Source organism: Poromitra crassiceps (genome assembly GCF_964638095.1).
Source record: "Poromitra crassiceps genome assembly, chromosome: 19".
NCBI lineage: Eukaryota > Metazoa > Chordata > Actinopteri > Beryciformes > Melamphaidae > Poromitra > Poromitra crassiceps.
In genome coordinates, this window is record NC_139646.1 from 3,611,759 (window position 1) to 3,626,804 (window position 15,046).

General features: G+C 42.8%; 2 protein-coding genes across 3 annotated transcripts in view; both read left to right on the forward strand.

The window, feature by feature from the left end:
* c3a.1 (complement C3a, tandem duplicate 1) overlaps window positions 1-7,622 on the forward strand; it is a 44,395-nt gene extending 36,773 nt beyond the window's left edge. For both annotated transcript variants that reach the window (XM_083656067.1, XM_083656068.1), the window contains 10 exons: window positions 1,186-1,267; window positions 1,408-1,456; window positions 3,053-3,143; window positions 3,485-3,574; window positions 3,745-3,847; window positions 4,166-4,255; window positions 5,595-5,687; window positions 5,858-5,941; window positions 6,082-6,226; window positions 7,355-7,622. In XM_083656067.1, coding sequence (XP_083512193.1) covers window positions 1,186-1,267; window positions 1,408-1,456; window positions 3,053-3,143; window positions 3,485-3,574; window positions 3,745-3,847; window positions 4,166-4,255; window positions 5,595-5,687; window positions 5,858-5,941; window positions 6,082-6,226; window positions 7,355-7,499 — 972 coding nt within the window. In that variant the 3' untranslated portion in view covers window positions 7,500-7,622. The remainder of the gene's footprint in view (window positions 1-1,185; window positions 1,268-1,407; window positions 1,457-3,052; window positions 3,144-3,484; window positions 3,575-3,744; window positions 3,848-4,165; window positions 4,256-5,594; window positions 5,688-5,857; window positions 5,942-6,081; window positions 6,227-7,354) is intronic.
* Window positions 7,623-8,737: 1,115 nt separating this feature from the next.
* LOC310793754 (histone chaperone asf1b-B-like) lies at window positions 8,738-14,499 on the forward strand. Its single transcript, XM_083655639.1, has 4 exons — window positions 8,738-8,993; window positions 9,702-9,817; window positions 10,355-10,531; window positions 13,487-14,499. The coding sequence occupies exons 1-4, from the start codon at window positions 8,885-8,887 to the stop codon at window positions 13,682-13,684; spliced, it is 600 nt and encodes a 199-aa protein (XP_083511765.1). The 5' UTR covers window positions 8,738-8,884; the 3' UTR covers window positions 13,685-14,499.
* The last annotated feature ends 547 nt before the right edge of the window (window positions 14,500-15,046 follow it).

A 15,046-nucleotide genomic window follows, 5' to 3' on the forward strand; every position in this document is an offset into this window, starting at 1 on the left:
CGACTGTCGTCGTCAATTCAAATAGTAACGTAGAGTGCCAATGACGACTAAAGTCGTCAATTGCGTTTTTTGACGGTGGGACGTGGATCAAAGCCTGATGCATCTCCTGTGAAAGTATGGGGGATGTCGAATGTGTAGAAGCTATTTTACAGACCCATTAGGTGGCGACAGTGCTCTCCAGATTAGAGAAAGGTGAGGAAAAACAGCAGAAGAAGCCCCGTGATGAAACGGAAACCGATGCTGGAGCCAGAGCCGTATAGATTGCTCTGGCTGGAGCTAGCTGCGAACAGCAGTCAATCCGCTCCCACAACTGAGCCCCTCTGTCTCTGCTGCATAGTTTCTCCACACGATTAGCCGCCAGAAAAGCAGCACCCGACGCCGAAGGGCCAAACCATTCTCAGCAGTCCGGTTTGGCTTTTCGGTGTTGCGCTGTGAGCCGGCACACAAAAACGGAGCGCTCCGAAAATAGACGCTGGGTGCGTGTTAGGCTGTGTGTTAGTGTGGGGATGAGTTTCTCCAAGCTCCGCCGGCATGCAGGCTGTGTGTTGGTGTGGGGTGAGTTTCTCCCAGCTCTGGCATGCAAGCTGTGTGTTGGTGGGGATGAGTTTATCCCAGCTCCATGCAGAGATTCGTCGCCTGACACACGCAGCAGAGCGAGCAGAGCCACCAGAGACACTCCCAGGAGGAGGAGTTTGCAGTTGAGGGGGGTGGGGGTGCTGTTTTATTGAAGGAAATTACTGTTCAGATGTTTCAGAAAATATTAGCTTCAGAGTCAGTGATTTGCTTGAAATGCTTCATTTCACAAAAGGCTCATTATCTCAGCTAGTCTGAAACGTCTGTTTTTGGTGAAATCAACCTATCTTCTCCGGCTGATAACTAAAGAACGGAAAATGATATCAATAAACTTTCTTTTGCTGATGATACAATAGAGTCTCATCGTTCTTTGTGCGTGTTCGGTGTTTACATAGTAATATCACACAATATTCTGTGGGCCTCGAGAAATCACTGAAAACGCTCTGAAAGGGCTGGCACTGGGAGCATCCGTTTTCCAAAAGTGGCTGGCACTCAATGAGTTAACAGGGCACAGCACTGTTTACAGTATGTCTGTCTGTCTGTCTCTCTGTCTGTCTGTCTCTCTGTCTGTCTCTCTCTCTGTCTGTCTCTCTCTCTCCCTCCCTGTGGCAGATGGTGTCGCTCTATTATGCTCTGCCTAAAGAAAAGGAGAGTGACTGTCAGAAGTTTAACCTCTCTGTGCAGCTCATTCCAGGTGAATTGGTATCTGTCTGTCTGTGTCCCAGTTTATCTGGCTTTACTTATACTCTATGTGCTGCTTTTTCTCTGTAGCCGTCTGTCTTTTCTGACGTTTGAATCCTAATGCTCTGTTTATCCAATGTTCTGCTTCTTCAGAGAAAATGGATGAAAATGAGAAAATATACAAGCTGAAAATAGAGATTTTGTAAGTATACTGAATGACAAGAAGCCATACCGACAGTCTGCAATACGATTCAAAAATGATACAGTTGTAACGATTCAATACAGAATGATATAGCACTAAGTAGATATGATTTGATTAATCTCTGATACAGTATAATTCAGTCCAGTTCAATTCAATTCAATTCAATTCAATTCAATTCAATTCAATTCAATCCAATTCAATTCAATTCAATTCAATTCAATTCAATTCATTCTATTCTCATGATGTGCCATGTATTTCCTACTAGAATGGCTCAATGCAGCTCGTTGACTATTGTTGCCTTTTGCTGATGAACAACATTTTATTTTGCCTAACAATATAGCCATAATACTGATGTGATACTGTGACTTAGTGACATATCCCACAGTGTAAAATCAACAAGGCAGATGGGCTCCGACGTGTTGTGAATCGATTATAAACACACTTCATAGACACTTTATTTAGACAAAACAATGACAACAAATCCACTGAAAATCACTGGCCAAAGACTATACTGGATGTTGTTATCAAATGAATCCAGCTAGCTGCTAGCTTGTTAAAGCAAAGACTGTTGAAAGCATACTAGGTATTCAGATAGCTGTTGTTAGCCAAATAAACTAATTTTGCAGTAAAATATTTTTAAAACTAGACATATTACAGTTATGAAAAAAACATGGTTGTTGCTTTGTTCTACCTCGGAGAGCGGTATATCTAAAAATAAAATAAAGCCTTTTTTGCATGTTTGTTACTTTACTACTTGGACAGATGAAGCCAATGTTGTAATGCCAAAAACTGCAGTTCCTCGAATGGCCACTTGAGGCTGGCTCCAAAAGGGAGTCAATCCCATTCACCACCATAAAATGTGCAACTTTACAGCATAAATAAGGCTATAGCTAATTTCACATTTCATGACAACTGTACAGGGGTGAATTTTTATATAACTCACCCGTTTAGTGTAAACTAGACGATAAAAAAAACACAATGTTTTGGGCGTGATTGACAGGTTGCCTGACCAGTGATCACACAGCTTGCTGATCATGGATCAGTAGCAGCCGGTGCTGTGGCTCTGTAGGAAACCCCGGTCTATAGCTGCTTCTCGCTCCAAATAACCAAGATGGCGATGGCCAAAATGCCAAAGTGAAGTCTTCAAAACAAACCAGTGGCTGCACTCATATTTGTATACAGTCTATGGCAGAGGAGCTCAAACCGTTTGTAATTCAAGGCCCACTTCTGATTGTTAAAACATTTCAGAGGACCAGCTTCCCAAATAAATGATAGGCTATCATTCTGATATTTAGATGTCAGAGTTCCTCTGTGGTCCACTAGATGGCACTCTGAGGCCTGCGGCCCAGTGGTTGAGAAACACACACACACACACACACACACACACACACACACACACACACACACACACACACACACACACACACACACACACACACACACACACACACACACACACACACACAGGAAGTCAAGCAGCTAACATGCAGCAGACAAGGCAGTGGGTTATTGAATGTAATATTTGGCAAAGGCCATAGTTTTAATCTCAGCTGCCTTTTGTCCATCATTGTTTTATTGTGTCCATTCTCTTTACAGGTATCTGGATCAGCAAAAAGATGCAACAATGTCAATCTTGGATATTGGCTTGCTCACTGGCTTCACTGCTGATACAAATGACCTGGACTTAGTAAGGGCCTAAAGACAGACACACACACGCGCGCACGCACACGCACGCACGCACACGCACGCACGCACACACACACACACACACACACACACACACACACACACACACACACACACACACACACACACACACACACACACACAGAGACAGTTCAAAGATCAATACTCAAGTTACAGGATACATGTTTAATCTTAGGTTGTCTCAAATCTTAGGTTGTCTCAAACTGTGTGTGTTTGTGTGTGTGTGTGTGTGTGTGTGTGTGTGTGTGTGTGTGTGTGTGTGTGTGTGTGTGTGTCTGTGTGTGTGTGTGTGTGTGTGTGTGTGTGTGTGTGTGTGTGTAGCTGTCCAAAGGGCATGACCGCACCATTTCAAAGTATGAGATGAACACCGTCCTATCAGAAAGAGGCTCTCTCATCCTCTACCTGGACAAGGTAAGGTACCACTCCCCCTCCATCTCTCTCTCTTGCTCTCTCCCTCTCTCACACACACACAGACACACACATGGAAGTGCGCACACGTGTGCACACACACACACACACACACACACACACACACACACACACACACACACACACACACACCTTTTTTCATCTCTCCTCAGGTGTCTCACAGACGACCAGACGAGATTGCTTTTAAGATCACCCAGACGATGAAAGTGGGCATCTTACAACCAGCAGCCGTGTCTGTCTATGAGTACTATGACCGTGAGTCCCAAAGAGACATAGAAACACACACTGCACCTCTCTGTGCATTGATACACACACACACACACACACACACACACACACACACACACACACACACACACAGACATATGCAAACATACTCTAAAAGTTTGCAATATTTGAGCTTGAACATTTAGGCTACTCATTGCTGCCACTGTCTTTCAGCGCATATGATAGTTAAGTAGGTATTTTAAGTATTTTAAACGCATTCTCAAGCAAGCTGAAGATGTTAAATGTACAGTACATTGTCAGAGAAATCCTATGATCAATCAGTACAAACCCCCCCTCCCCCCGCAGAGACACCATGTATGAAATTCTACCACCCGGAGAGGATGGGTGGACAGCTACTTCGACTCTGTCAAAATGATGAATGCACATGTGCTGAAGGTAAGCAACATGACATCTAACTCAGTGGTTCACATGTGCTGAAGGTATAAGCAACATGACATCTAACTCAGTGGTTCACAAGTGCTGAAGGTAAGCAACATGACATCTAACTCAGTGGTTCACATGTGCTGAAGGTAAGCAACATGACATCTAACTCAGTGGTTCACATGTGCTGAAGGTATAAGCAACATTACATCTAACTCAGTTCACATGTGCTGAAGGTATAAGCAACATGACATCTAACTCAGTGGTTCACATGTGCTGAAGGTAAGCAACATGACATCTAACTCAGTGGTTCACATGTGCTGAAGGTATAAGCAACATGACATCTAACTCAGTGGTTCACATGTGCTGAAGGTAAGCAACATGACATGTAACTCAGTGGTTCACATGTGCTGAAGGTAAGCAACATTACATCTAACTCAGTGGTTCACATGTGCTGTAGGTAAGCAACATGACATCTAACTCAGTGGTTCACATGTGCTGAAGGTAAGCAACATTACATCTAACTCAGTGGTTCACATGTGCTGAAGGTAAGCAACATGACATCTAACTCAGTGGTTCACATGTGCTGAAGGTAAGCAACATGACATCTAACTCAGTGGTTCACATGTGCTGAAGGTATAAGCAACATTATGTCTAACTGACTTCTAAGCTGTAGACACAGCTGGGTTACAGCACAGGTCTTGATCATAAGCCACCATGAGCTACCAGAACAGATTGACTGCATCTAGGCATAGATGCATTACTTATTTTATTTTTCCCAATTGGCATAGTCAATTTCCCCCTGTCTAAGCTGACCCGGTCTTTGCTCCACCCCTTCTGCCGATCTAGGGAGGTGTAGACTCTCACATGCCTCCGATACAGCGTGGAGTTAAAATTTAAATTATTTAAACTTATATAAGTTTAAATGATTTTGTTGCACTATGTTACTTTTTACCCCTATCAGGACTCTAAGCCTGTATAATCTGGCAGGGGGACTAACAATGGAAATCAGTCTTGTGACTGCAATTGTCGTGCATTTACATTTTTTTTAAATGTTCATTAATGTACACCTGTCCCCTATCGAACAAATAAATAAATTGAAATTGAAATTGAAATTGAGTTCCTTGACAGACTCACTGACAGCTACATCAGTTAGTGACTAACGATTCGGTAGGTCATGAGTTGGCTTGGTTCCAGCTTTAAAGCTTGTTTTGTAAGGATTTTTTTCTAAATGTCTATGGAGAAAATGAATGGGAAACTCACTTCCGGGGCAAAATATGTCACGTGACTGTTCAGCTCTATTTAATTCAGTCATCAGCAGTGTATTCATATTGTGCCAATTGTGTATTTCCAGAGAATTGCAGTATGCAGAAGAAGGGCAAAATTAGCAATGAGGAGCGCACTGCTAAGGCCTGTGAGACCGAAGTGAACAGCAAAATAGATTTTGGTAAGAGAGAGAGCGTGATCGAGTGTGTGTGTGTGTGTGTGTGTGTGTGTGTGTGTGTGTGTGTGTGTGCGTGCGTGCGTGTGTGTGTGTGTGTGTGTGTGTGTACGTGCATGCCTGTGCGTGCGTAAGTAAATGATCGAGCTAACAACATGCGACTTGTCTCTCATCAGTGTACAAAGTGAAAATGGAAGGTTTTGAAGATGCTTTATCCACTGACGTTTACACCATGCAGATAGAGGAGGTCATCAAAGAAGGTGGGTCATCATCTCCTTTAAACCTTGAATTATGTTAGTGCTTTAAAAGGAGAAAAAAAATCCAGGTGTTTCCAGGTAGACAGCAGGAATGTCTGTATGCCTGTTACAATGTATTTCATTCCCTTCTGCGTTTATTACAGGAAGTTTTGATGTGGGCGTACAGGGGCAACTGCGTGCTTTCCTAAGTTATCCCCACTGTCGGGAGTCTTTAGACCTGGGGACAGGCAAAGCCTACCTCGTCATGGGCACGTCCAGAGAAATGCACAGAGATGAAAAGAACAACAGGTGAATTTGGTGCGAGTTTTGTGTGTGTGTGTTTGTGTGTGTGTGTGTGTGTGTGTGTGTGTGTGTGTGTGTGTGTGTGTGTGTGTGTGTGTGTGTGTGTGTGTGTGGACACACGCACGCGCACACACGTGCATGTGTTTGTTCACCTGCATGTGTTTGTCTGCCTCAAAATATTTTTACCGTTCCACACTTTTTTATGACTGCTTGTGATATACTTGCATGCAGATCAAAAGTGCCTTCCTTGCAGGCTTGGTTTATGTGGTGTTTTTCTGACATGACTTTAAAGTCCCTGGAAACCAGAAATATTTTATTATTATTTAGCATTTTGAGTTCATCACATCACAGGAACCTATGGTAATAAGCCACCAGCCAAATTTGAACGATGATGAACGTCGCAAAGTATATAAATTTAGGTTTGACAGTCATGGCAAAAGTCATGAGAATCAATTACATTTTAGAGTGTATTTTCTCCCGCGGACTGTGTGGGCGTGTCCGTCTGCAGCAGGTATTTCTCTCTCTCTCTCTCTCTCTCTCTCTCTCGGAGGAGACCTCTCTCTCCATTAACGGAGAGAGAGAGAGAAGGAAAGAAAGATGGACTGTGTGTGTGTGTGTGTGTGTTCGCGCGTTGCTCGGCGAACACACTCGCCGCTGCGCTGCGAGTGCACAGCGCTACTGTGTGTGTGTCAGTGTGTGTGTGCGCGCGTGCGTGCATGCGTGTGTGTGATTCGATTAAATCTTATGACGTGATAAGCTCCTGCATTTTAGCACCGCGCGCTCCGCTCTCTTCAATGAGGAAATGGAAATCAGACCTTGTAGAAAAGTGGCGATTTTAAGGCTTTCGGTTGAAAGTAATGTATCATAATTTCTGACGCACACAATTACTAACATAAGACCCTAAATAACATAGTTAGAACGTTTTTGTGGATTTTGGTTTCCAGGGACTTTAAATGTAAATTAATTACTGTATACAACTTTTGAGGTTGTACTTGGTTGTGCATTTTACAACAGTGTAAAATTGATTACAGCAATAAACTGACTATACGTAACATGCAACCTCAAAGAATTCTATTTCCTGACACACAGATAGCAAAGACCATTCAAATATCTGTTGCACTGTGTTCTCCCCAGGTATCAGTATGTGCTTGGTGAGAGGACGTGGATCGAGTACTGGCCCACAGTGGCAGAGTGTCAGACTGACGATGAGTACAGACCCACCTGTTTGGGCATGGAGGATCTGGTCCAGCAGTACACAATCTTTGGATGTCAGCAGTAATCGAAGGAGATACATGTTTTGTTTTGCAAAAGACTTGCTATGGCAATGGCAGAGGTGACGTGTGTTATTGACGAGAGGGAGTGCAAAAGTCACAATGTAACTGTGTTCATTAAAGTCTATTGGTCTTTATTTCATGGTCTGTGTCATATATGTATCAACATGGGTGTGTATGGAAATTCTATAAGAACTGTAAATCCCACAATGGCAAGTGACAAATATAGATAACAATAATGACAAAGCTGAATTGGCAAGCAGATCAATGCATCAATTAACACAGAAATGACTGAAGAATAAATAGGCCTACACGTGCCATTATTTTCTTCATGTAGCCTACATGTAATCATAATCGTAATGTAGTCTTCCCAATGTTGAGTAAGTTCTCAGGAAATACCCAGTACCTTTTTAAAGTCCATGTTTTATATTTTGAAATCAAATTATTTGTTTGACCAATGTGTAATAATAGCCTAATTATACCCATTTCAAATTACAAGAAAAAATTTATAATTCACTAAAACTGAAATGACTACAAGTATTTACAAGATAGAAGATACATTATGTTTATTGTCACTCGATGTACAAGTACACACGTGAAATTCTTGAGCTGTGTTGTGTGTATTGAATTATTGTATGGTTACTTTAGTTGAATTTTACACATTTTCTAGAAAATGATTCAACAAACAATGGGTCACCACACCAGTCACCAATGTAAGAAGAAAAATGCATTTCAAACATAAACCATTCTATTGTGACAGAACTTAAACTTCAGAGTTTGTTTAGCAAATGCCAGGTAGATAACTGCAGCGGAAGGTGATTTTGTCCAGTTAGGCTACATGACCAGAGAGAGAGATAACAGATAAACGACATTCTTTGATTGCGCTAACATCTTGTGAATGAAATAATAATGAATAATATTCTGTAATTGTGTTAACTTCTTGTAAATTAAATAATAATGAAATAGTTATAACTCATCAATTTGATAGCCCCAGTATACCCACTACAATAAACTAGACGGCACCACTGTATTACCCTCTGTTGGGTTTAGAAGTATGCCATAATGGCCCAGTAGTCCCTATATCAGCACATTGTCTGTTGAGGTTTTATCTAAGTGTAATACCTACTATCCGTCAATAGATGGCGAAAGAGCCCAGCGTAACATGATCCACAGATGGAACCAGTCCTCCTCGATGGTGACGTACTTCCGTCTTCAGCCACTGAGTAGGTAGTGCTGCTGTGTTTTCCCCACTCTCCAAACCAGAATCTGACTTTACCTCCATCTGTGGAGGTTTGCAGCGCCGAGGCTTGTGACTCGCAGGACCTGGTTTGCGTTAAGCGAAGAGCTAATCAGTTTGCTAGGTTGAGCCACCACAGAAAACCACCCGAACGCTATGGCCAAGGTGCAAGTGCTGAATGTGGCGGTGTTGGACAATCCGAGCCCATTTGGGAATCCTTTTCAGTTTGAGATCACGTTTGAATGCATGGAGGATTTGCCGGAAGGTGGGTTAACGTTATTGTTCGTAGCTAACATTAACATGCTTTTTGTTTTAGCTAGCTAACTAACGTTACCTTATTATTATTATGCTACTTTGGCCATTAAACACCACCCTTCTGTACGTGTTTTGCTGAAGTGGAATATAATGCTCGTATTTAAGAATGCACGATAAGCTTAATCGACTGTCAATGTGTTTTGTTTGTCCATTTTGGCTATTAGGGTGGTTAGTTATATTTTGTTGAAATTTGGCGCTGGCGCGGTTTGTGCAGAATGCTCCGCCTCCGGTCCTTCCTGCCAGAGATTGGTTCGTTTTTGACATTTGGGGCGTTCTGTGGCGTTTGTACAAGTAGCCAATTGGTTAATCACATGTTACTGACGGTAGCAACAGGCAATATGTGGGAAATCGCGGGTACTAGAGAGCAGCACAGCATGAAAGTAACTACCGGTAGTAAGTAATATAATGACTGTAGAAGGCAAAAAAGCAAGGTCAAAGTAACAGATATTCTGTTTTGATAATGTATGTCCAGGGATGCAGTGGACGGTGAAACCCATAAACTCAGTTTACCCAGCTTTTTATTTGCTGAACAGTGAATATGTCTACCTAAAAATGGTTCCCATCTTATATTCAACCATTCTCATGTGATACTGTAGCAGTAAAGATGACAAGTGTCTCCGGTACAGTCGAGCCTCATTGTTCCGCTGTTCGCTGACAGATCTGGAGTGGAAGATCATCTATGTGGGTTCAGCTGAAAGCGAGGAGTACGACCAGACTCTGGATTCTGTTCTTGTTGGCCCGGTACCAGCAGGCAGACACATGTTTGTTTTCCAGGTGAGTTCTGTTGCCTGTCCCCGTACAGGATTGTTTTCTACTGTTGTTGTTTATTTTGTAAATTGGGTTACTCTCTGTCCCCTAAATGTTTCCTTCCTTATGTAGTACTAGTCCCTACCTGCCTACCCGGGTATGTGTGCGCGCCACTACTCGTGTAGAATTGCCAAAATATGCCAATAAACAGCTTGCATTTGAGAAATGGAAAAATCAGTCCCTGCTTATTATGCCAATGCCCTTGTGCAGACTAGGGATGAGCATTTTAAGTAACTAGGCACCTCGCATGCTTGATTCCTAGGCTCGTCCGGCGGAGCACACCACTGCGAGGGAAAGGGGTGCGCTGGATTTACAACACCAAGACAAAATGAGAGCAACATTGCTAAAATAATTTATCACGATTTTATCTTGGATTTTCTTGTTTTCATGACTTCACGATTCATTTTCGATTAATTCTCTCTCTCTCTCCCTCTTGTCTGCACCTAGCACCTCTAAATTTTGAACTCATTCCCTGTGTCTCTGTCTTCTTCTGTTTCCCCACAGGCAGATGCTCCTAACACAGGGCTGATTCCAGAGAGTGACGCTGTAGGCGTGACTGTAGTCCTCATAACCTGCACATACCGCGGACAGGAATTCATCCGCATTGGTTACTACGTCAACAATGAGTACACAGACCCTGAGCTGCGAGAAAACCCACCTCTCAAACCAGACTACACTCAGGTACACTCTCCAAACACGCTACACTCAAAACATCACGCACAGAACCAGAATGTATTGTATGTATACAGCTAAAGATTTCGTAATAAAGTACAGATTCTGTACAGCCCCATGGCCCATGGATGGAAACGGAGGGGAAGCACGCAATCCAAAATAAAAAATGTTTTTTTTGTCTTTTTACTAAATAATCTAATAATCTTTCCTGTATTCCGACATTAAATAGTTTACGTTAGTTTATGTTAGTTGTATTGTCATATTAACTATTTTATAGCTGTTGTTCAGAAACGCCTAGAAAGCACTCCCCTTGCTTCCAAGTTGCAACTCTATTCTATTTCCAGTTGTGTAGAAAGCTGCAGCTAAGTGTGAAAATGATGTGTGCTGCAGGAATCACAGTGTTTAGACTATGCGAGACAGACTTAATTACATGTTTCAATCTAGATTACATCAGATGTATTTCACAAAGCAATTCTCCACTCCATGAAAAAGCATTCAGCCCATTATTCTGACGATAGGGTTAGAAAACGTGGACTTGCAATTAGGGGTGGGACAAAATATCGATACTCACGGTATCGCGATATTTCCACTTGCGATACGTTATCGATACACTGGCACCAAGTATCGATATGTTATTAAAATATGCAGGATTTTTAAACTGATTCCCCCACAGCCATTTTGATAAACAGAGTCCTAGATACTTAATAGGTACTTACTCGATAGGCTACTAAACATTTTTAAACTGATACAATACTCATTTTCTACAGTGTCAAGTTTATCGATACCAGCAGCGCTCCTTCTGCCTCCTCCACGCACACAGACACACACAGCACCGCAGCTGTTAGCTACATTAGCTAATCCCACTACTGCTGCTGTAACCACTTCACCAACACCGGGCTCAAAACACCAGTGTGAGTGACCAAATGTTTCACTTGTTAAAGTCGAACTGAACCTGTTCGTCACGTGCATAATGAGTCCGTTTCAGACTGAAAACATAGTTTGTCTAAGATGACAGGTTGAGAGGCGGGTCATAGTATCATGTCGATGATTTTATTTGACAATTCTGGGGACTGGATTGGGCTTTGGCCAATCCTGGCGTGTTCCGCCTCCAAATCGTGTGCGATTCAGTGTGTTGTGGCGCTCTTTTCGGGAAGAGCCTTTTGACGGGAGGCTGAGTGGCTGAGTGGAGCTCAGCGACCCGCAGGCAGCCAGCTGCCTTCGTGTTGCCGAGCGGAGAGTGCAGCACGTCGGCCTGGAATCTCCGAAGTGCGACCCCTGACAACCAAGCTCTCGGATGCGCGCGCCATTATCGCTGCTATAACGATACGATATCCCTGGAATGCGCATTTTTTAACGGTCATTACCAGCAAGCAGCAGTAAGACAGGCAATGACGATAGCTGAGTAGCATGCGCTTTTATCACAGCTAAGTCATCAATGCTAACTATAGTTAGCATCAATGCTAGCAGAGATTTAGCTCTGTTAAAACCACTTTTCCAGAGATGGCAGTGGCAAGAGAATACACACAGGCTTAGATAAGGGTCTTACCTACATGTCTATGAGGGGGGATTGTGTTCACAACATGTACAACTAATGTTACTTGCTGGTATGTCTAACCAGAGAGATATGAACTCAGACAGCCAGGATAGGAGGGAGCGCTTGTAATATACACCAGCGCAGCTGAGCGCATGCTGAAACTGGCACGAGCGGGCGGAGTTGAACGGTGTTACCGGTAGGGGTGGGAATCGTGGAGTAACTCACGATACGATATGGTCACGATACTTGGCCCTCGATAACGATATTATCACGATACAGCGATTCTGCGATAATCGATATATTGGAAGAAATTTAACCTACGATACATCACGATATCTGTGTAACTGAAGAGAAAAAAATACCCCTAAAAGGCAAGAAGCAGGTATTATGTATTTATTAGCAGAATTGACATGAACTCTCTCAGAGTTCACTCACTCACTCATACCATTTTCGATACCACGGAGGAAAAGTTACACATTACGTCTTTTTATTATTATTATTAAAACAAGAAAACCTATATAACCTACCTACCTATATCATTTCTAAAAGTAGATATTAATGATCAAACATTTCCATTCATGTAGCCTACAGTATTTATGTTTTTGTTTAAACTACAAACATAAATAAACGTCAACTTGAAACTATGTTTCAACTACCACACACAGCATAATATTTAGCCTGTTTATTAAAAAAAAAAAAAAAATTAAATTAAATAAACATATCGATACTTGGTGCCAGTGTATCGATAACGTATCGCAAGTGGAAATATCGCGATACCGTGAGTATCGATATTTTGTCCCACCCCTAGTTACCGGTCGGCACGTTATGTAATCGGTGTATGCCTCACCACCGTGTAACACCGGTAACACCTCCTACCGCGGCAAGCCTATTTCCAACATGTACCACTCTGCCAGCGACACGGACATTGTACCAGGGCCTTGGGTGGTTAAGATCCGTTTGCGCGGCTGCACGCTCATACATACACGACAGTTCACTGCATGTCTAAAAAGGGCTTATGTGTGTGTTATATACAGCTATTTTGGCTCAGTGTCTTTACATTTGATTTTTTCCACAATGAAGCTCCATTCATATTCATCCAAGGACAGATGTGTATATATTTCCCTGCTCTTATCACGCACACATGCAGGCATGTATTATGTTATGAAAGTTGGTGAAATAACATTTTGCACAACAACAATGTGCTGATATATTGTGAAGTTGACAATTTTAACCGTTTCATCTGCAGTCTACCTTACAAAATGTCAGCCTTTATTCAGAACCACGGGCGCTATTTACATGCGTGCGCGTGACGCTCGGGCGAAGCTGAATTTAAGGACACTCCCTCAAAGTTGTCTGCTGTTGCCAAAAATTTGAAATATTAAATTGGTGAATCGATGTACCTTAACTTTTCCCCGCTCCCGTTCGCTTAGCTCCAGAGGAACATCCTGGCCTCTAACCCCCGCGTCACTCGCTTCCATATCAACTGGGACGGCTCCGCAGACAAGATGGAGGACAGTGAGAACGTGGACCCTTCCCCCAACATCAGCGGCATGCTCCCTCCATCCTGTATACCAGGGAAGCTCCCGCCCCTCGGACTGATGCCCGACAACTCCATGGACTGCATGTAGGAATCACCAGCTTTGTACACGCATACTCACACACACCAGTGGACCACACACACACACACACACACACACATTTGGACATGGATGTATGCTTAAACTGTGGACATGAACAGGAAGGTCAGACGTGGGTAGCTGGGACTCTCTTTCTGACGACTCTGCAAATTGGATGGATCTGGAATTATCACCTACGGTGGGCTCCGTCTCTCTCTCTCTCACACACACACACACCCACACACAGGTCTGCACCACCAATATTGCCTTATTTTACCATATGAGTCAGAAAAGGTAGTCATTGGAATGGGGGGTGATCATTGGACATGACCTCCATATCCAACAGCTCTGAGACTTACAAGTTCTAAATCACACTTGCCTGTTATCCATATTGTACCATTCACTCTGTCACCGCTAGTACAGATCAAAGCTATGGAGAAAATACGCTCACCAGCACAGTGCTGTGCATTTCACAATCGGCATAGCATCAGCCATAAAAATGATCGCTTGCTGTTGAGGTTTGTCACGTCTGACTGACACAAATACCTGAATTAAATTGGAAATAAATCTTGTATTTTCCATCTAGACTATGTTCAGCGGGACATAGTTTAATATGTTACATGGTGTTCACTCTAATGATACAATTGATCTCTAAACATTACACACAGCTGTGGGTAAGGGAGACGAGCGAAATTCATGTTATTGCAGTTCAGTTGTTTTGATGGTCTAGGCCTAACTGTAAATATGTTTTCCCAGCGCTTACATGTATTTTGTCTTCAAAATGAGAGGGGCATGTTTGCTATTTGTACTTTCTATATATATATACTCTCCCTCCAAAATATTTGTAACCTTGGTGGTGATAATAAACTTTGTTTTGGTTTTGTGAACCTGGTGCTGTTTTACTAACCTGACGCTGCCAGATGGACGGTATAGCTCCACATAGGTTTCACTAAAGAATCTCTTTAGATCTCACGAGGTTATCCATCTTGCAACCAAGGTTACTGTTTTACTACAGCTTACTTACAAACTGTGTTCCACCTTGACTAGTCAGGAAGGCGGTGAAGGAAACGCAGCATCAGTGAGACTGTGTGTGTGTCTGTCTGCCCACTCTCCCCCTTTCCTCTGGCTCTTTCCAATTTCATTCATAAAATGCAGCAGCATCACTCCCATTTTCACTCTAGCCTCAAGTTGCTAGGCAACTGCAGTGAGAGGGGGGAGGCAGTCTGCTGCCATTCATTCATTCATTCAATCCTTTTTTTACTTGAAAGAACTAACTCATCCCATCCATCAGTTTCCCCCAGTCAATTCCTTCAAGTTCTGCTTCTCCCCGTGTCTGCAGGGCTCAGTAAACGAGCCAGGGTACAGTGCTGATGT

Coding starts and splice junctions, on each gene's coding strand:
- LOC310793754 (XM_083655639.1), top strand. CDS start 8,885: ATGGCCAAGGTGCAAGTGCTGAATGTGGCGGTGTTGGACAATCCGAGC. Junction 8,994..9,701: donor CATGGAGGATTTGCCGGAAG/GTGGGTTAACGT, acceptor GTTCGCTGACAG/ATCTGGAGTGGAAGATCATC. Junction 9,818..10,354: donor GACACATGTTTGTTTTCCAG/GTGAGTTCTGTT, acceptor GTTTCCCCACAG/GCAGATGCTCCTAACACAGG.